Source organism: Sorex araneus, chromosome 3 (genome assembly GCF_027595985.1).
Source record: "Sorex araneus isolate mSorAra2 chromosome 3, mSorAra2.pri, whole genome shotgun sequence".
Classification (NCBI taxonomy): Eukaryota; Metazoa; Chordata; class Mammalia; order Eulipotyphla; family Soricidae; genus Sorex; species Sorex araneus.
Window position 1 is genome coordinate 46,754,080 of NC_073304.1, and position 21,453 is coordinate 46,775,532.

Below are 21,453 nucleotides of genomic sequence, written 5' to 3' on the forward strand. Positions count from 1 at the left end.
TCTCTGATTAGATCAGATTCTGTAGTTTCAGAAAATAAGATAGATAAGAAAAGGTCTGGGCATCAAGTCTATTATTTTTATTTTGTTTTGTTTCTTGTACCGCACCCGGTGATGCTCAGTGGTTACTCCTGGCTCTGTACTCAGGAATCACTCCTGGCAGTGCTCAGGAGACCATATGCAATGCTGGGGATCAAGCCCAGGTTATCCAGTGCAAGAGAAGTGCCATACCCACTGTACTATCTCTATAGCCCCAAGTCCCTCATTTCAGTCATAGCCCTACCACTTTCTGTGAGAGGGCTGGCAAGTCATGTGTGTTTTTTTGTTTGTTTTTGTTTGGGAGCCACACCCAGCAGTACTCAGGACTGAGTGCAGACTCCTCCCGACTGCACTTAGAGATCACTCCTGGCAGGTTCAGGGGACCATAAAGAGGACTGGGGATCAAACCTAGGTCAGCCCAGCAAGGCAAGCACCCTACCCACTGTGCTATCAGTCAGACTTCAGTCATATAGTTTTTAATAATCACCTTAATGTGTGAATGAGACAAATTAAATTCTGAGAGTGCCCTCACCAGCCACTTCTCTGATCTCTATTCTCGGAGTCTCAAATTATATCCTTCCTGCCCTTCCTTTGAGAAAGAAGGATATTTATTTTATCTCTGATTTCCACTAACAGCCACAGTGTTTGGTGTCCCACAGAAGCTTATCATTTTCTAGTTCTTGAATTTGTCTGTTGATTTAGGTTACAAGTTGACTTAATACAAAAATGCCACAAGGTGGCACTATAAATGGACTTTATCTACTGAACCATTGTATATTTCAGTTAGTCTTACTTATGGATTGTTTGATAACCTTTTGTAACATATTCACTTAACTTCAGTAATAAGCATATCAGAAGTAACCACACACTCATGTCAGCGCGTGCATAGTTATTGAAGTTTTTATCCTTGAGTGATCACTTGAATATTACAGAAACTACTCCTTGGTAAGATTAATAGAATTTTGTATGGCTTTCATTCTGCTGAATACCATTTCTATTTAGAAACCTACAATATAAACTGTAATTTGCTTATGTTCCCACCCTGGAAAAACATGACTCGAGTTGGTCCCTCTGCCAGTTGCCTGCAATTATGGGTTGCATGTGGTGTCATTCAGCAAAATAACTGCCTTGTTTTGTGAAAACACAGGGGCTGCTAGCATTGGGAAAGGACTCGGAGGAATGCTGTTTTCAAGATTTGGACGTGCAAGTATAGCCCAGCCATCTGAGACAGCAAAAGAGTCAACAGACGAGGAGAAGAAGCCAGTTTGCTCACCTCCCACTACAACTGTGGCGACACAGACTCTTCCACACAGCAGTTCTGGCTTTCTTGATTCTGCATGTCAGTTCATAGTTTGTTTCTTAAGTTTACAGAAACTTAACTTTAAAATTGAGAAGGGCAGAGAGGATTAAGATATTAACAGTAGTGGTTAACTCTGAAATCTAAGTCATAATTTTCAAAGAAAAAAAAAACTTTTATTACTTTGCTTAGATTTTTAGAATACCGCCCAGGTAAACAGAACTTTACTGTCTTCCCTTGTAAATTAATAAATAAGATTAATCATCAGGGGGCTGAAGTGATAGTATAGTGGATAGGGCACTTGCCTTGCATGCCATTGAATCAGGTGCAATTCCCTGCATCTCATATAGTCCCCTGAACACCACTAGGAGTAATTCCTGGGTCTAGAGCCAGGAATAAGCCCTGAGCACAACGGGGTGTAGCCCCAAAACAAAACCATAAAAGGTTAATCATCAGAGTCTTGTTTTGTTTTGGGATTTTTTTTCCGGCCACATCCTGAATGCTCAGGGTTTACTCCTGGGTCTGTACTCTGGAATCACCCCTGGCATTCTCAGGGTCTACATGGGATGCCAAAGATCAACTCTGGACAGGCTGCATGTGAGGCAAGCACCCTCCTTGCTGCAATATCTCTGCAGCCCAAGTATTGGGTCAGAGCAAACAGGCATATGACAAATTTCTACAAAGTAAATTCACCCCCTAATTTTTATAAAGCTTTTTTTATATAACTGGCTTCTCAGCCTTAAAAAAGATATATGTAAACATTATGTAATTGCTTCAAATCTATGTTTATCTAGTATTGATACTTTCAAATTTGGGGGGACCAACCCCAGACAATATCCTAGACCCCCCCATATTGATGCTTTTTCAAAACTGCTATGTCAGACAATATAACTTAGTGGTACAGGTCTCATCTCGCATGTATAAGACCTAGCAACAACAAAGCTACTATAGCAAAGTCATCCTGCACCTAATCTCACGGTTCCATTTATCTATTCTAATTTTAGAACCTTAGGGTTATATCATATATGATCCACTGTATGCTTTCCCTTACTACTACCGGAGATGCCTAGTTAGGTACTCAAGAAGTTAGTGAATAAATGTATCATTATGCTAGACTTAGTTTTAAAATGGACATCCAACTAATTTTTCCCATGGATTTATCATGTTTAAGATTTTAAATAGTTGTGAGACACTATTACAACTGGTATATATTTCCTTCCAAAGGCCTAAATTGGAACCTAAGAATCTAATTTTATAAATGAGAAAATAAGACTAAGATACAAATACTCTTTTTTGTTGACTTCTTAAGGAAAGACGAATTCTTAGACTAGCTTGACTTCTTTCTGTAATTCTAGCAAGAGGACAATTTTACTTTATTTCTCTAAAACCTTTTGAACATTTTATTTAGATACTTAGGCCTTGTTTAATTTTTGTTCTATTTTCTACTGTCTGCTGCTCTAAATTTTAAAATGACCTGCATCTACTGACATCCTTAAAACCTACTGAAAAAGGAATTTCAGGGGCCAGAGCACATCAAACCATCTCTGGTTCAATCCCTGGCAACATGTGGTCTTCACACATTGCTTGGTATAAGCCTGTGTCCCCAAGTACCACAGGATGTGACCTTGAAGACGTCAAACATCCTGGGGTGATACAAGTATCCCTAGCACTATAGGATCCGAGCAGCTCCGCGTCCTCATTGACCCACCAGCCTTGTTGAAGTCAGCCTCTCTCCAGGAGAGACTATACTAGACATTCTTGAGTTTGATATTCCCATTTGAGCCAGTAGCTTTTATTCTGATAACCTTGTATCGGTGTCTTCAGTAATGAAAATTTTATAGTTGTAATTCTTTTGGAAATTCTTGCCCAGAAATATATTTTCACTTTATTGCTTGTACAAGATTTACATATTTTTTATGAGTTTATTAAGTGATGCTAGTAAACATTAAGGAAAATCAGGGATAAAGAAGAGAGCTGGATAACCCAAATAAGGATAATGAAGACAGAGAAAATAGGCTATTCAAAGAAATTTTTTTCATTTATTTACTATTTAACAGTGATTTCAAAGTGATAATCTATTCTTTTAGTCAACTATCTCTACCAAGTTTACTTCAATGGCCTTCAGTGTAGTAGTGGCCAAAAGTTAGAACAATGTTTACTTGGTAGAGATAGTTGTATTGCAACTTAGTTCTTGCTAGCTTAACAAAACACTTTTTCTGTCATCCTTACATAAAGTTTCTGTTGTCCCAAGTGTAAATTCCTTGTTGACTAAAGACTCAACTAATCATTAGTCTTCATTATTACATATATCATTCTAGACTTAGATGTAAACATTAAATTAGACTGCTGCTGCAATAGGATTCTGCCTTTCAAATCAAATCCCCAAGATTTGCCTTACTAATTATTGAACTTGCTTCAGTAATATACTCTTCTGTGTATTCCTGATTTAAACTGTTTCTCTGTTATAATTCCTATCTTGGCTATATCTTGCAAATCATAAAATCTTTCTTAAGTAGTCTTTCAAGTACGGTTACTGTGATTAGGAGAATTCTGGCTTTCTCTTACTTTTTCTGCTCACACTGATTGCCTCAGTGTTTCTCAGTGACCTTTTATTCTGAAACCGCCAACTTTGATTCCCTTGCTGTTTGAGAGTAAGAAGAATGTGAACTTTAAATTCATGATTCATACAGGGTTGCTTTGAAGAGTGCTGTCTATGGAAACACTTTGTCATCGAGTCAAAGCATCTTATGTAGCTGCTATTCATTTCCTTTGAACAGTCTAGGCTCATTTTTAGTGTTTTTACTGCTTCTGCTATTTCATTTCTTCTATCCCCCTGTGTTCGTAACGTTATGAAAAGGAGATCACTTTCTTTCAGCATTATTTGCCTTTAAGTTAGAACTGAAATGAGCTGTAGATTTTGGGGTATCTGGGTGTTAAAAAGATTGTGTGATATATTTTAGTTAATTATGCTTATATTTTCCATTGAAGAGCTCTTCATAAAATCCAAAGTGTATACTTCTTTATGAATGCTAGGTTTAATCGCTTATTTGGGAGCATTGTTCTAACTTTTGGCCACTACATCATTGAAGGCCATTTGTATCCATCAGCCAACACTTTACAGCATCTTGTGTTTTCTTTTCACAGATTTCAGACTTCAGGAATCGTTATTTAATCTCCCACAACTTCTTTTTCCGGAAAGTGTAATGCAGAATAAAGATAATGCCCTCGGTATGGTATATGTCAGGAATAGCATTCAGAATACTGTGAAAATGATCTATTCAGAGTTCTTTTGCTTGTTGAAAAACTGCAACAATTCTTCTAAGAGATCAGCTTGAATATTATCACTATAGACTATATATATTTTCTTCCTATATTTTCTCATCTTAAATAGTGGCATTCCTGAAACTTAAATATTGATTATCTACTTAAAGCACTAAAATATATGTCTTATTCTCTTGCAAAAAAGAAACTTTATTAGGGAAAGAAGAAAATCATTAAGTCATTCTCTTTCTTTCCTGTTATCCTCAAGGCTTCAAAGAGGTTCACTATTCTTTTCATATAATATGCGTATATATTTAAAGGGCTTCAGAGTATAAAGAATTTAATCATTCCTAGTTATTTCATGTATAGTAATATTCTCATTTAGAGCTATATGTATGCAATCACTGATAACTGGTTTCAACACAAATATTCATGTTATTTAGAAGGATAGGTTTACTTCTTAATAATAATATTAAATGCAAGAGATTCTTTTCTTTAAATTTTCAACATATTCTAAAAGTATCACAAAAGATTAATCCTCAGAATATAAAATCATTGTTCTTACTATCAGTCATTCCTTTTTCTGCTGCTATTCCTTTTTTGTCCATCAGTATTGGATTTTGTCTAACAAAAAGTCGACATTCTCCCTCTTTAAATCATTTTAACCATAGCCAAGTTTCCGATTTATTTAATTGCAAATTTTTTTCAAAAAAAAAAGCAACCCTGATACTAATCACAAAATTGTGGGAGGGGTGGGGGGGTGTTTGTTTTTATGTTTGACAATATTCAATTTGAATAAGAAATTTTAGTGCAAAACATCGGTGCCACTTGGAACTTGTTCTCTTAAAAAACTAGAATGGGTGGCCAGAGTGATAGTAGTAGGTAGGGACTTGCCTTGCTCATGGTCAACCAGTTTCAATCCCTAGCATCCCATATGGCCCCCCGAGCACCACCAGGAATAGTTCCTGAGTGCAGAGCCAGGAGTAACCCCTAAACATCACCGGGTGTGGCCCAAACACCCTCCCCAAAAAAAGTTTCTTGAAGGTTGGAGAAGATAGTGCAGCAGGCAAGGTGCTTGCCTTGCATGTGGCTGACCCAGATTTGATGCCCAGCACTATATATGATCACCCAAGTTCACCAGGAATGATCCTTAAGCTCAGAGTCAGGAGTAAGCCCTGAGTACTGGGTGTGAGTCTCCGCCCCACCCTCCCCCTCTCGACACACACACTCACCACCACCTCTACCATCACTGTATCACTCTCACTGTCATCCTGTTGCTCATCGATTTGCTCGAACAGGCACTAGTAACATCTCCATTGTGAGACTTGTTGTTACTGTTTTTGGCATATCGAATACACCAAGGGCAGCTTGCCAGGCTCTGCCATGCAGGCAGGATACTCTTGGTAGCTTGCCGGGCTCTCCAAGAGGGGCGGAGGACCACTACTATATTCCTAAAAAAAAAAAAAAAAACTTAGAATGGAAGAAATACAACAAAATGATGTTTGCATGTTTTTCTCCAAAAGCTCAAAAGGAACAGATACCTCTTAAGAACATAAAAGATTATCTAACCATGCCTAATATTAGCCTTAACACCCATTACATAATCTTCACATATTCTTTAGTGGAAATGAAGAGGTCAGCTTTGCTTTACATAACCATTTAAAAATTCTTAGCATCAGCTAACTACCTATAATGCCAAACAAATCATCAAACTACTTCAATAGGCATTCCTTCCTTCCTTTTTAAAACTCTGTGGAACAAAATAGTGTCTTGGTATAACAGACTGTTTTATCTTTTCCTTTTTTTTTTTAAGCAGCAGTTTTGTTGCTTTAACTTAGATGTTCTCAAGAAGTGATCTTACATAATTGCTCTATCTGGTCCCTGCTCATGTCATAGTCACTTCCTACAGAAATAAATTTCTTTGTGCTTTTTCATATTTAAAGGAAAACTATTCCACTCATAACATTTGTCTTATAACCAAGATACCCTTATATATCCATATCTATATTGAATATGCCGAAAAACAGTAACAGTAAGTCTCTCAATGAGAGACGTTACTGGTGCCCACTTGAACAAATTGATGAGCAACGGGATGACAGTGACAGTGACCCTTATATATGCTGTCTTAAATCCATCCCAATTGCCTAAGCAATTGGACTACTAACCCAAAGTATGTCAGACTCTCTCCAGTGCTATGGGAAACTTGTCCCCTATTTTCACTCTTTCAGCAGTTACCGAAAGTTTACCACGGCATTGGTAATCACTGTAAAAGATACTAAATGAAACAAATATCAGTACTCCCTATAAAGATATTAAATACTGAGATCAGGGATGTGGCTCAGTGGTGTAGAACTCTTACCATGCACGTACACGTGCATGTGTGAGACCCCTGAATTTGATTCCAGGAACTGCCAATATATACATATGTATGTGTGTGTGCGCTGTGGTAATTATTTTTTAGAGAATATATACTAATAAGGAAGGTAGATAGGACATAAATAATTATGCTAAATTTTTTGATGAACCACATAATAGAGATATTTATAAAGAAGTCTATCAATTTTAAGTAATGAGAAAAATTTTCTCACCTGGGAAAATAAGACTTTGTTGAAGTGTTTGGACATGCAGAGATAAAAAGACATTGCAGGGAGAGGAGAATAAGCAAAAGACAGGAGTGGTACTCACATGTAGAGATCTAGAATGTAGAGATCCAGAAGTTCATTTTCTTAAGACGTACCAAAGATGAGTAGAAGAGAATAGTTCCAAATATCATTGGAAAACCTTTTGTCAAAATGAGAGGGTTCCGAGAATCTGACCCTTATCTAGAGATTAATTTTTTTTATTCAGGATTAACCTATACTTATCTATATAGAGCCCCTCTTAATAAACTTTTGTTATTTCATTATATTTGGGGGTAGGTTATTTTTGGAGAAAACAAATTTTTTTAGCATATAAGACAGCTAATTATAAAACTAATTTTGTTGCCGTTTTCTTTTTTTTTCCAAATATCAAATGGGGAATTTTGTCTCTCGTTTTTGTTTCTGGGCCAGTGGTGCTAGGGACACATCCTTTTCCATGGGAACCAAGTGATGCCAGGGATCCAACCTGTCTTCCCCCTGTGTGCTCAATCACGTACTTGGAGAGCTTTATTAAATTTAGTATTTGAAACTGTGGTAATTTACAAAATATAAGTAGTTCTCGAATGCTGAGTACCTAACGACATAAAATAGATAGTTGCTTTGAGCAACACAAATAAGACATCAGCCAACTAGAAGTTTGAGCTTAATATTTATTACAAATGAATCTTTCACAAGTATGTGTAAACAGTTTTTCTACTAATGCTTTAGTTACTTGATAGTCTGCTATGCATTTTACTTGAGTTATATAAGGGTTTCTTGGTTATAGGTCAAATGTTATGAAGTAGTTTTGCTTTAAATATGAAAAAAGCACAGATTTATATCTGTTGGAAGTAATTATAACATGAGCAGGGCCAGACAGAGCAATTATGTAAGATCACTTCTTGAGAATATCTGTTAGGTTAATAAATAAATAAATAAATAACCTGCTGCTTAGAAACAAAAACAATTTTACTTGCAATTATGCCTGAATTATTGCTATAGAAGTAGATAACTTTTTATATTCGATTTTTTATAAGATTTTTTGAAATTTTCTCTCTGGGTAAGTTAAGATTCTTCCGTATTTTTAATAGGAGAAATTTGTCCCTGTAGTACACATTATACTACTAAGATGCTTGCTTTCTATGTACGTAATTTTTCTTCAGTTGTAGACCTGTGTACAAGAGAATTCTCTGATGAAAGCACAATACTGATGACATTTTTGCCTTTATGTTGCTGTAGATTACAGAAAATCACTTTGCGGAGTAAAGAAGAAAGAATAAGCCAGTGTGCATGACTCTGCAGGAAAAAAGAACATGTTTTTAAAATAATATAGAAAATTACTGCTGATTTTTTTTAGAAAGCTAATAGACTTTTTCTCCTTTTTGCTTCAGTTATTCAGGAATCTCATTACTTTCTTTAGAAGCAAAGGAGTTTTAGCCCTGAAGAAAGAAAGCAGGATAGGGGCTGGAGCGATAGCACAGCTGGTAGGGCATTTGCCTTGCACGAGGCCAACCCGGATTCAATTCCCAGCATCTCATATGGTCCCTGAGCACTGCCAGGGGTAATTTCTGAGTGCAAAGCCAGGAGTGAACCTTGTGCATCGCCGGGTGTGACTCAAAAACTGAAAAAAAAAAAATTCTAAATTTTAAAAAAAGAAGAAAACCGCATAAAGTGGTAATTTTATGTTTTGTTTCTCTTCAATCTAACTTTTGAGATGAACTAGGGAGAAAACTGTCATCCTGTGTAGTACCACCCATTCTTGATGCAGTAATAATGAGAAAATAGGTCAAAAGCTACTCCATCTAGTTTTGTGCTTACTTTGGTTAAGATCAAACCAAAAGCATATATGAAATGCTGATATATATATATATATATATATATATATATATATATATATATATATAAAATTACTCCCTGGGAATTCCATGCTCTACATAAAAAAGAGAGAGAGAGCCACAGGCCTGCTTAGTTTAATCCATTTACCTAAAAAACCAGTACACAGTGAGGTCAACTAAGTTGGCAGTAAGACTACAAGAGGTAACCTTTTAAAGTCAATAAGAAATAAAAGAGGTACACATTGGGTCCTAAGAGATAGTACAGAGGGTAGGGCACTTGCTTTGTACCTCCTACTCAAGTTCAGTCCCTGGCACCACATGTAGTCCCAAGAGCTCTGCCAGGAATGATCTCTGAGCTCAGAGCCCATGAGTAAGCTCTGAGCATACTGTGTGACCAACAGGTGCATATTCCCATTTCAGTAGGGAAACTTACCAATAAATAGAAAAAGGAGGGCCAGTCTAGTTACTGATTCTCACTAAAGCCACTGTAGGCAATGAGAACGATGGTTTGTAACAGGAAAATACCAAATTTAACACCCGAGTGTCTATGTATGCAATAAAAGACAGTATTATACAACTGTTAAAGCATATTATTAAATTCCAGAGAATATTTTTTTTAATCCAAATAACTGTTAAAACAGGAAAACTCCTTTCTTTGACATTAAGACAACTAAGATTCTTGATCAAACAAAGCATCCTATAGTGGCATTTGAGAATGAATTCTTAGAAATTATAACTTGATCTGCACCAATATTAATGCCTGTTTCTTATCTCCTTTTCTCTCCTTTCCTCCCTTTTTAAAATAACTTTTTCCCAGACTCTTTCATCTTCATCATACTTGAAAATTTTAATTTTCATCTTTACCTTCATGTTATATCTGAATGTACCTAAAAAGATCTAACGCAAATGCCCATGGAATAGAAAAGATAACGGATTAAAAAAAATTGCCATCCCTATACTACAGATTTCAGCTAATTCCTATCCATATGGATTAGTTTATAATCTAAAGAAAAAATATTTACCTTATGTCAATATTTTGTATGGCTGTTTTTTTCCCCCCTGTCTAATTGGTACTTATGCTGACTGCTTGGGCTATGTATAAATTGTAGGTGACAATGTTTGGTAAGTTCCATGGACATTTTTTTTTTATCAGAAAAGCTAAGTTACTAAGTGGCATTGATACAATTTACCTATATAAAGTAGGGGTCTGCTAAGCATATAAATAATATAATTCTTTAGAATTAGGTGATTTTCTTTGTATGAGTGATCATTAGAATCCCTGTCGAAAGTTCCTCATTTATACTGATTTCAGTGAGGTAATTATTTAGTCATCTTTGTTTTGTCTTTGAAATAGATCCTTCCAAATACTCTGTGGTTCTGTTGAAGTTTTTTTTATTTTTGTTCTTTGTTGTTGGTTTGATTTTATGGCAGGGGGCAGGAGCAGAGGAGAACCTTCCCAGCACTGTTCCAGCACCTGGAGATATTAGATACATTGCTCTAATATACTTAATATATCAACTTAGAATTAGGTTAATGTAAATATTTAAATTAATATGAGATTACTATAACATTAATTTAATTAATATTAAATCAGTATGATTAGAGCCCAGCAAGCTACCAAGACTATCGAGCCTGCATGGCAGAGCCTGGCAAGCTACCCATGGCGTATTGGATGTGCCAAAAACAGTAACAAATAAGTCTCACAATCGAGAGACATTACTGGTGCCTGCATGAACAAATCGATAGCAACGGGATGACAGTGACAGTGATTATTAGATTAATAGCATGTATGATCTGATATTAGACATGTTGCTCTAATATATTAATCTAATATTGGTAATATTAGATATGTTGCTCCCAGAAATATTTGGCCTGACTGTATAGGTCTGAGGACTCAGAGATGTGGCGCTGCTCAGGCCTAGTCATACCAGGGGCAGTTCCAGGCATGCACTCCAGCTCCTTAACTTGTCTTCCCAGGCCTCGATGGAAGTTCTTAAAGTGTTCCTACAGATGAGAAGGTCGTTTTTTTCTTAGTATTGTATCTCTTAGGATTTATTAAATGAATCCACTGCACCTCTCTGATAGTTAAGGATTCACTGAGATTTTTTTTCCTGACAGGTATTAATTACCAGGACTATCTGTGAGTTTGATTTTTAAAAAGGCTGTTGAGTTCATTGAATTGTTTGAGGATAGCATTGTTGTTAACATTGCAGTTGTTCCTCCCTGTTTAACCTACCCAGTAACTCAGTAGATTGTTTTACTCACTAAGCATTTGATGAGTACTTATATGTCACAGACGCACATTAGTACTGACTGGATGGAGACCAGAGTGTGATAGGGCTTGCCTTTGAAGAGTTCAGCCAAGTGGGGAGGACAGCTATAAATGGTTATCTTCTAGCCCACAGTGTCCACTGAATAGAAGGCCACCCAAGGAGACTTTCAATGGCCTCTTGGACTCCCACAAGCATTGTGGCATGTTGTCTTGGCCCATAATTTTGCAAAAGGGTTTTCTTCCTTATTTTTTGATTGGACAGAAAGATTAAATGGGAAGGCCAGGATTTGAGCCTAGTTTCTTTAATTCAATACAATCTTGTTTTTTTAATCCAGTACTCCACCCTTATCCACCTTTTTGCTTTCTATGATCTTATTTACCTCTCAGAACCCAACTGAATTCTGAAAATATTAAGTATAGCAAGATATTTGAGAAAATCACATTTTATATAACTTTCATTATAAATATTGTTACAATTGTCACATTTTATTACTATTTTAAACATAACATCATTAATATATAAATTATAGTTTATTCTGGCTACGTATGTAGGAAAAACAGCATATATGTCAATTCCGGTGTCTAGTGGGAATTCCATTGGAACTCTTTTCCCGTGGATGGATAAGGGGGATCAACTTGAAAGTCCTGTGATACAAACTGAACATTGTGTTTTCTTCCTTTCTTAGTATTGGCCTGATCATACATACAAAGGAATCTACCAAATTAGAATCCTGAGCTACTGAATATTTTCCCCATAAGATTAGAATGGAAAGTCCCTCTAAATTAGATAATAGAAGAAAGAAGAAATGGTAGTTAGGAGAATCACTGCTATTACCGAAATTTTTCTATTCACTTCTAGTAAACTTGTGTACAACATTCTGTTTTATAATCTTTAATTATTTGCTGACTTCTTTTCTTTCTAGTGGAACTGGATCACAGAATTGATTTTGAACTCAGAGAAGGCCTTGTGGAGAGCCGCTATTGGTCAGCTGTCACATCGCATACTGCCTACTGGTCGTCCTTGGATGTTGCACTCTTTCTTTTAACTTTCATGTATAAACATGAGCAGGATAATGATGCAAAACCCAATTTAGATCCAATCTGAACTCTTGAAGGACATTAGTTTCCCAAAACTGATGTTTTTTTTCTCTTAAAGTATGTGTTTGAGATATGGAGATTTCAGGTTTATGTATGTTTCAGTTTTGCTTAGGGCAAGAAAATATTTGAATTTGAAAGCACTTTATTTAAAACAAAACAAGTTTCCAGTCCAAAAGGAGTTATTTACCGTTTCTACCATTTTGGTTGTGAGTCCAGTAAATCCCCTGCAGAGAGCCGCACAAGGACCTGGAAGTGAGGAAGCTTTGGGAAAACTTAAGGGTTATAAATATATAATTTCTCCCTAATATCAAGATATCTTCAAGTTTGACTCTATTAACCACAAATATGTTGTAATCCCAAATGGTCACAATCCAGTGTTGTGATCACAAGGTGGTATCATTGTTTTAGGTTGCTATGAAAGCTTATATTTCCACAATTTCTTTGAAAGAAGAATGGATTTAAAGTGTTTTGACTCTAACTTGTTTAGAAAGATTAATGCTAAAAAGAGATATTTGAGCTACTGTATAATTTATTACCTCTAATTGCTTTATGTCATTGTATGAAACATTACATTTTTTTATATTTCCTTTAAACAATTTAAGAAGCATCTTTATTTTCTATGATATTCAGATCTTTTCTCAGAAATTAATCTTTGTACTCTTCAGATGAATATATAGACACTGTGGTATACTCCTGTATTTTTTTTTTCCACTAAAAACTTGCAGTTTCGGGAGCCAGAAAGATAGTACAAGGGGAAAGGGCACTTACCTTGCACACAGCTGACTGGGTTGATCTCCAGCACCCTCACTGGTCCCCCAAGCCTCACCAGGAGTGATATCCGAGTATAGAGCCAGGAATAAGCCCTGAGCACTATCAGAAGTGCCCCGAAAACCAAGGTGGGGGGGACTTACTGTTTCACCCAAATAACACTAGTCCGTTACTTTAAGGGAGGGGAATGTTTTTGTCAATTGTACCTTAGAGAAAGTTAAGCTTTTCTAAATTTGACAGTACTCCATAATGAGTACAGTTCATTAATGGAAACTTTGTAGACTTATTTGGAATGGGGAGTATGATGACTATTTTAAGTACATAAACATCTGTGTGCCAAATGTATATAAAAAAAAATGGCGTGCCACTAACAAATTTTACTTTAAAGTGTTTAAGAAGATATGATTGAGACATAAGGCACAATAGATCATGATTCTGAGGCATAGGAAGAGTTTTCCTGATCTATCATTGTTTCCACAGTGTTTTTCATCTGAGGAGCTCAAAGTGCTTTCAGATTGAATAATTATGTAGTAGCTCCTTGAGGTAAGTAAATGTTACTCTGATGTTACAGGCTAGCTAATAAACTAAGGCACCAAAACATTTGAAGTGCCTTGAATTAGATTACAGAGAAAATCAAAAGAACTTAGATTGAAAGCAAACTGTTTTATATGCTCTCGTTCAATGACTAATAATTTACATGTAACCTCTTGGTAGTTTGCAAGCAGTAATGACAAGTTATAATTGATAATTTGGAGAAATAACTGTGAAACCAGTATTTCATTCTCTGCATTCTTGGTTTCTCACATACAGAGAAGGAGACTTAGAGGGCATCAGTAGCCATCTCTGCCACATTAAATCCTCACTTCTGAGTGGCTTCCACTGGGTTCCACTTAAGGTGCTGTCTTTGCTTATCTTGCAAGGATTCTCTTAGCTTCCCAGTCACCATTGTCAAACTGGGAGAGAAGTTGGTTAGTGACACTTCACCTGCTCCTTTCTTTGTAAGATGGTAGGATCTGTGACTTACAGATTTTACTCAGCACCATCAATGTCCTCTTGGCCTTTGGCCTTTTATTAAATTTGCACAACATAAAGCACTTCTTTTTAGTGTTTAGAAAAATATCCCAAGACTTCGTGACCAAAATGAGTAACTCACTAAGAAACCCTTGCTATAAGAGGCTTTTGATGAGATTCTTAGCAAAGCTGAAGTAATCACTTTCAAATTTAGACTCCTGTGAACTCAGGTCATTTGCACACCCTGTTTATTTCATTGGTTTAATTTAGTTCTCAGGCAAGCTAAATTCATGTCTCATATGACTGTGTCATTAAAGGTACTTGAGCAAATGTTGCTGTATGTGGTATGACGTTCAAATTGACTAAGCTTTAGGGGACACAATCCTTAGTTACCAGAATGCAAAGAACCCTTTGTACCCATGCAGAGAGAAAATCTATCAGACCCTTTCATTTGATTGAGTTTAAAAGTATATTATCATAGCTGTTGGCGTATATCTGCTTCCTATTTTTCACATTGAGAAAACAAAGTCAAATTTAACCATGTGAACTTACTTGAATTCTTGAAAAGAATAACATTCAAAATCCCCTTTTCTAAATCAGATGTTAGATTATTGAACATGTGTTTTTTGTTTTCAGTTATTTCATCAATAGAGATGGTGATTTTGATTTTACAGTACTCTTATTTCCATGTCTCTGCATGTTATCATGGAATGTACTTGTATATACTCAAGTGATATACAGAGTATGTGTAATTCTGGCTTGATTTAGAAGCTAAGTCAGTTACTGAGTAACATTTTGCAACTTTATTCCAGCAAGTACTAAATTAGCCAAAAAGTTGTTTTTGATACCATTAAAATTTTATTCTCTATTTTGTGTACATGCTATGATGGTTCTTCTGAGTGTGGTGGATCTGATCATTTCATTTTAATCCAACTTATTAGATTCTCAGATGGTTAGTGAAACACCTTAGGGGTTAAATCTTGCTTTATTATTACTTTAAGATTAATCTTTTCTAAGGCCTTTGGTTAGTTCTTAAGTTTACTTTTACCAGTAATAGTGCTTACAGTGCTGTTCTATTTTACAACATAATTTCCAGTAGCCACTCCTTTATATGTGAAGCAAGTTTTTAAAGCTTATATTTTACTCATATTACACAGCATCTGTCAGCTTTTTGAAATTGTCGCATGGAACATTTTGTAGACCCCTTAGATAGTACCTGTAAATATTTATCTTCATCCTCCTTTTTTCTTTTGTGTTCTCACTAGGGGGGCAGCGTTTCCTGGAGTACAGTATGCCCCCAGCTTCACATTCCCCAAAGAGTAGGAGGAAAAGTAAAGATCGGTGTTGTGCCACACCCAGTTACACAAATTATTCCATTGATGGCACTTGAGCCAATTGAAATGGAAACAGACCAGGGAATGGGAAGACAGCTCAAAGGGTGGACGCATACAGTTTATATAATGAAAGACCCAGGTTGGTCCCCTATGCATTATATCCAAAATTGAAAGGTAAAAAAAAATAGCTAAACCTGGGTCCTAGATGTTTCACCATAAGGCCTATTATAGAATGTGTGTGTGTGTGTGTGTGTGTGTTGGTTTTGGGGTCATATCCGGCCGTGCTTAGAACTTGATCTGGCTCTGCACTCAGGGATCTCCTGGTGGTATTCTGGGGACTACAGGGGATGCCAGGCATCAAACCGACGTCAGCCACATGGAAGGCAAGCACCCTACCCTCAAACCAGCCATATAATTTAATTTTTTCAATTAATATAATTGTTTGACATTCCTGTCTTCTCAGCTGATAACAAGACTTCACTGAGAAAACTAATTTGAGTATATACTTTAAACTATTTGACAATTTTGTTGGCATAGACTAAAGTATATGATGTTAAAGAAGGGTCAAGACAGCTATAAAGAGGATACAATAATTGTACTGGAGAAATAACTAATCATTTCTATAATTTTTCTTAAGTTATTTATCTGGGGCCAGAGCGTGGCTAGTACAGAGAGTAGGCTATTTTCCTTGCACACGGCCAGCCAGTGTTCAATCCTCGACTTCCCACATGGTCCCCCAAGCACCACCGGGAGTAACCCCTGAGCATCACCAGGTATAACCCACACCCTAAAAAATTACTACTTACCTATCTTCAACTTGGACCTGACCTCTTTTACCCAGCATCAGATAGTACACTGACTAAATTTGAAACAAAGGCATTCAGTATTTTTCTATTTAGGTCTTGAACAAAGTTTATAATATCCTAAAATTTTATGGTAATTTACCTACATGACAAAAAAAAAACCACCTTATGCCACACCTATGAAGAACAGATTTGGCAGGCAGCACCCCCACTAAATTCTTAACAGTGTTACTTTTAGGGTGGATGGGAGCCAGTTCAACCCACACTATCTCCCTACATCCTCTCTTTGCATTAGTCAAGGGGAAAGGAAGATGCCAAGAAAATAGTGTTGAATTTATCAGTTTAGAGAATGGCAGGTATAGAATTACAGCTCCATGTTCTCATTTAGTAAACTGCCATTGCTGTCTTGGTTAACAGTCTGGGTTGTGCATCCTTTTCAATCTTTTTGTAGTTGTTTTCAAAGAGTTCTAAAATTTCAGAGTATGTAGAGGCTTGACCAGATAAAATCCAACAGTCTTGGTTTTTTGTAAAACTTTTAAACAGTAGTAAAGGTAAAAGTAAAGAGGGGTGACATGTTAGGGTCAGCCCAAAACCTCAATGAAAGACTGCACAGTAGCTTGAGAGAAAAGTGATGAAGTCTCCAAGAACATTTTCCTCAACAATATAGAATCATAAAGCTGGAAGGAGTTAGACACCAAAATTTATCAAAGCAAGTTCCACAGATATCCCAGAAAATAAGTTTGTGAAATGCTAAATTTAAAGGATCACTATAAATCATTATCTCTAAGAGCCTTTGCTACACTAAATGCAGTTTGAATTTATCTGGTGCTGTGGGAAGAGGGGAGTTTTTCCAAACAAAAAAGTGTTTTGTTTTGTGTTGGTCCACACCCAGCTGTGCTCAGGGCTTACTTCTGGCTCTGCACTCAGATATCAGTTCTGGTGATACCAGAATTGGAAGCAGCAGTGTGTGGGGGGGGATCTCGAACCCAGACTGCCCAAGTGCCTTACCCCCTGTAACTCACTGTACTAAGTCTCCTGCCCCTCAAAAAAAAAAAATCAACTGGAATATACTTAAAGAAATGCTGGTTATGTTTAATTTGGTTTGGGTTTTGGTGGGATTCTTTTTTTTTTTTTTTTTTTGTATATTTTGGGTTTTGGCCACCCTGGTGATGCTCTGCACTTGGACCATTCCTGGTGATCCTCAGGGGATTGGACCATATGGGGTGCCAGTAATGGACCTGGGTTGACCTCATGCTAGGCAAGCACCTAACCTGCTGTACTATCCCTAATTCTTCTTTTCCACAGTAGTGTAACCCATCAAATGATTCCTTCATTTACAAGTACCTTCTATAAGTAGGTACACTTATAAGTGTAAGTAACAAGTGACAAGTACACTCCATAAGATCCCTTGTCAGCTAATGATAGAGTCAAATTAACAAATGTTCAAGGAAAAAGAAAACTAAAATATATGTAGAGATATATGCTGTCCTGGTTATATACACACAAGTAGGGTAGGGAAATAAATTATACAGTGTTAAATACTTAATATTTCCTTTCCACAGTATTGATAACATTGACCTTATCAATTTATAACAAGTAACTTAAAAAAATTGTTCCAACATAAGTTAGCTGATAAAAACTTTAAAATATACTTTTGGGGAACAATAGTTTTTAAGAGAAAGTGTGTGTGATTCTGTGTGTGTGTGTGTGTGTGTTCCCAAAAAAAAAAAAAACGGTGTCTTGACATAATTAGCATGAGCGTTTCCTCTGCCTTTGTGTTTGAATATGGGTGGGAGTGTGCCTAGCATTATATGTTGTCTCAGAGTTTTTCATTTGTATGTGACAATTTGCTTCCTCCACACCCTTCAGTTGAAAGATGTATTGAGAAATTATTCTTCGGGAAGATTATCTGGTCTTCTATTGGAGTAAGGTGAAAAACAGTATATAAATTCCTCACCTTTAATACTTTCTCCTCGAAGAAACTGAACATGAGCTTCATTCACACCACCTGGACTCCATTACCCATTACCATCCTGCTTGGTCTCTGAAAACAGTTTCCTGTGGACTTTGTGATAGACAAGTTTAAGCATTTTCTGAGTTCCAGTCAATACAGTGGCAGCACAGCAGCAAGCACCAGAGCTGACTGATGGGGTCATGAAATTTTTGCATGAGTGGATGTGGGTTGACCCTTGGATATCCCGTCTGTGGGAGAGCGCCATTAAACAACACTGACTAGTGGTGCATCTTGGAGTAATGAGGACTCATGAGGATGGCGGTGGCATGGCTGCCAGCTGGTGTAGCTGTTGCAGCTCTCAGCACTCTGGGTGGCAGCAGAGATTTAAGATGTCTGAATAGGACTTTTTGGTTGAACTCAGCACCACTGTAGAGTGTGGGTTCCAACCATGGGGCCCCTGGCGATTCCCTGCTGGTGGGCAGCCCCACTGCCATTTCTTCCCCAGACCAGCCTGCACTGCCCAGAGCATATTATGGAAGAAAACCTCTCTGAGTACCAACTGTGGGAGCATGTGACCCTTGGTCAGGATCTGCTGGGCTGGTGGCTACAGAATACCTAGACCACAAACAGCAGCAGTCTGGGGCGCGGTGCTGACAGCTGGTCAACCTTGACCCGCAGGTATCATTCCTGATACCCCAAAATCACCACTGTGTCTCTAGCTGGACTCCAACAACTCAGAACCAGGATTCCTGAGAAATTAAACCACCAGAAGTTTCAAATCTGCACAAGGCTGTACAGACCAGGGGACATGGGAGGCAGGCAGGTTAGCCCACCCAGAGCCCCAGCAGCCACTTCCACAATCCCAAATTGCCAGCAATTCCCCTGGCCCAACTCCACCATCTGGGGACAGACCTCACCAAGATATTAATGTGCTGAAAATTCACGTATGGGGCTCTTTGCTCTTTGTCACTGCTTGTGCTGTGACAGACCTTTAATGTTTCCTTTTTTATCGTCTATTACATCGTGTTCTAATAGTGCAAAATGAGCAATGACTCTAGTAACAGCTTTCAAAGGTGCCTGTTATCTTTTTCCTTTCCTATGTTTCCTCCCACTTTGCTGCTGTTAGGATGGCACCAGTGTTCGGAGTGGGTGGGAGTGGGGTTAGGTTCAAACCCAGTAACCTCACATCTGAGCCACATCTCCAGCTCGTTACCTCATTTCAGCATAGCAAGTTAACTTCATCAAACCTTGCTTTACTGAAAAATTATTCTTTTTTTATGTCTGAATTAATTCGCTTGACCAGGAAGGGAGAGGAGGCTGAAATTTTAACGATATCCTGTTTTTCTCAACTGGAACTAATGCAAGTTCATGTAATTTGAGCAAGAGGTGGTTTTCTCCTGGATCACAGTGCATTTTTCTGACTTGCCTCATTCACCAAGAGTAAGTGTGTCCTATATATCGGAAAACCTCAAAGTGGGGCCGGAGTGATAGTACAGTGGGTAGGGTGCTTGCCTTGCACGCGGCTGACCTAGATTCAATCTCCAGCGTCCCATATACTCCCCCAAGCACTGCCAGGAGTAATTCCTGAGTGCAGAGCCGGGAGTAACCTCTGAGCATTGCTGGGTGTGACCCCCAAAAAAAACTTTAAAGAGTAGACCATTCAAAATATACTAGGGACCTCCATCCCCAGGTGAACCAGGTAAAACCCTGCATGGCTTCTGGCTCCACACTACCCAGAGGAAGCACAGTTCCACCCATTGAGGACCTCCCAGATCCCTGCCTAGAAAGGCAGCTACAATGAAGTATAATAAATATAAGGAAGCAGAGGAATCCAGCAACATTAATGAACAACAAAATCCCAAGAAAAACCTCAAACTCAGAAGTCTTCTCTCATCTGGGTGAAAATTTCAAAGTAACAAGACTGCTCGCTGAGTTAAAGCAATGAGAAGAAAGTGTAAGAATAATTCAATATGGGCTGGAGCAATAGCACAGCAGGTAGAGTGTTTGCCTTGCACAGGGCCAACCCAGGTTCGATTCCCAGCATCCCATATGGTCCCCTGAGCACCGCCAGGAGTAATTCCTGAGTGCAGCGCCAGGAGTAACCCCTGTGCATTGCCGGGTGTAACCCAAAAAGAAAAAATTCAATCTGGGGCCTGAGCAGTATAAAACAGGTAGGGTGCTTGCCTTGCAATCCACCAACCTGGGTTCCCTGGCATCTCATATGGTCCCCCAAGCACTGTCAGGAGTAATATATATGTATGCATATGTGTGTGCATTAGGATTAGGATAGGGTTCAAAAGATGATTGCAGTTCTCAGGATTTCAGGCTACATTGGATATGAGATAACAGAAAATAACCCCAAGAATACCTACAAATAAGGCCAGTTACTACTGCATATCTCATTTCTCCACCCTTTAAGGGCTGGTACCTGAGAAACAAGTTTAGGCATATGTGTAAGAATTTGAAATTTTATTGTTTGACAAAAATAATTTTTTGAAGGTGAATTGCCAGTAGACTGGGTAGTAAATCCCAGGATTTAGGAAATATATCTGGGGGAGAACAATGAATAGAAAAGGTAGCCAATATTATGAAAGTCCTTATGTACTCAGCCAATTGGTACATGGTCATGGTAGTCAAATGCTTAAACATTTCAGGAAATATCCTAGGAACTGTTGCTGAAAAAGGAGGACTGGGGTCACATAAGTCCAATCACAACATTCTTTAAATCTAGTCAACCTCACTCCTGCCTGTTGTCCACTGTTTATCTTAAGCTATTTCTGGGGGCCAGAGAGATACTACTTCGGGTTAGCACTTGCCTTATATGCAGTCCACCCAGGTTTAATACCCAGCATCTCCTGCGGTTCCCTGAGTACTGCCAGGAGTAGTTCCTAAGCATTGCTGGGTGTGGCCACAAAAACAAAAAAACTATTTCTGTTGTGCAAACTGCAACATACATCTAGGAATGCACATATTTTAGTTAATGTAGCGATTACCTCTTATTTTGGATATACCCTACATCCTACTACCCTTTTTTAAGGTCCTTTATCCCCATCTCCTTACCACACACTGCCCTAACCTTGCCCTTTATGTATTTCTAAATGCGCCCATCCTATAAAAATCTTGTTACTTGCACCCTTAGAAATATGGTCTGTTTTGTGTGAATCCT

At 37.7% G+C, this 21,453-nt stretch overlaps 1 protein-coding gene across 7 annotated transcripts in view; it reads left to right on the forward strand.

Annotated features, from left to right (window-relative positions):
- DDHD1 (DDHD domain containing 1) overlaps positions 1 to 15,064 on the forward strand; it is a 75,481-nt gene extending 60,417 nt beyond the window's left edge. For 4 of the 7 annotated variants that reach the window (XM_055131058.1, XM_055131062.1, XM_055131059.1 and 1 more), the window contains 3 exons: positions 1,184 to 1,375; positions 4,478 to 4,561; positions 12,243 to 15,064. In XM_055131058.1, the coding sequence (XP_054987033.1) occupies positions 1,184 to 1,375; positions 4,478 to 4,561; positions 12,243 to 12,424 (458 nt within the window). In that variant the 3' untranslated portion in view covers positions 12,425 to 15,064. The remainder of the gene's footprint in view (positions 1 to 1,183; positions 1,376 to 4,477; positions 4,562 to 12,242) is intronic. The other 3 variants (XM_055131060.1, XM_004601747.3, XM_004601748.3) reach the window with 1 other exon arrangement.
- Positions 15,065 to 21,453: the final 6,389 nt, after the last annotated feature.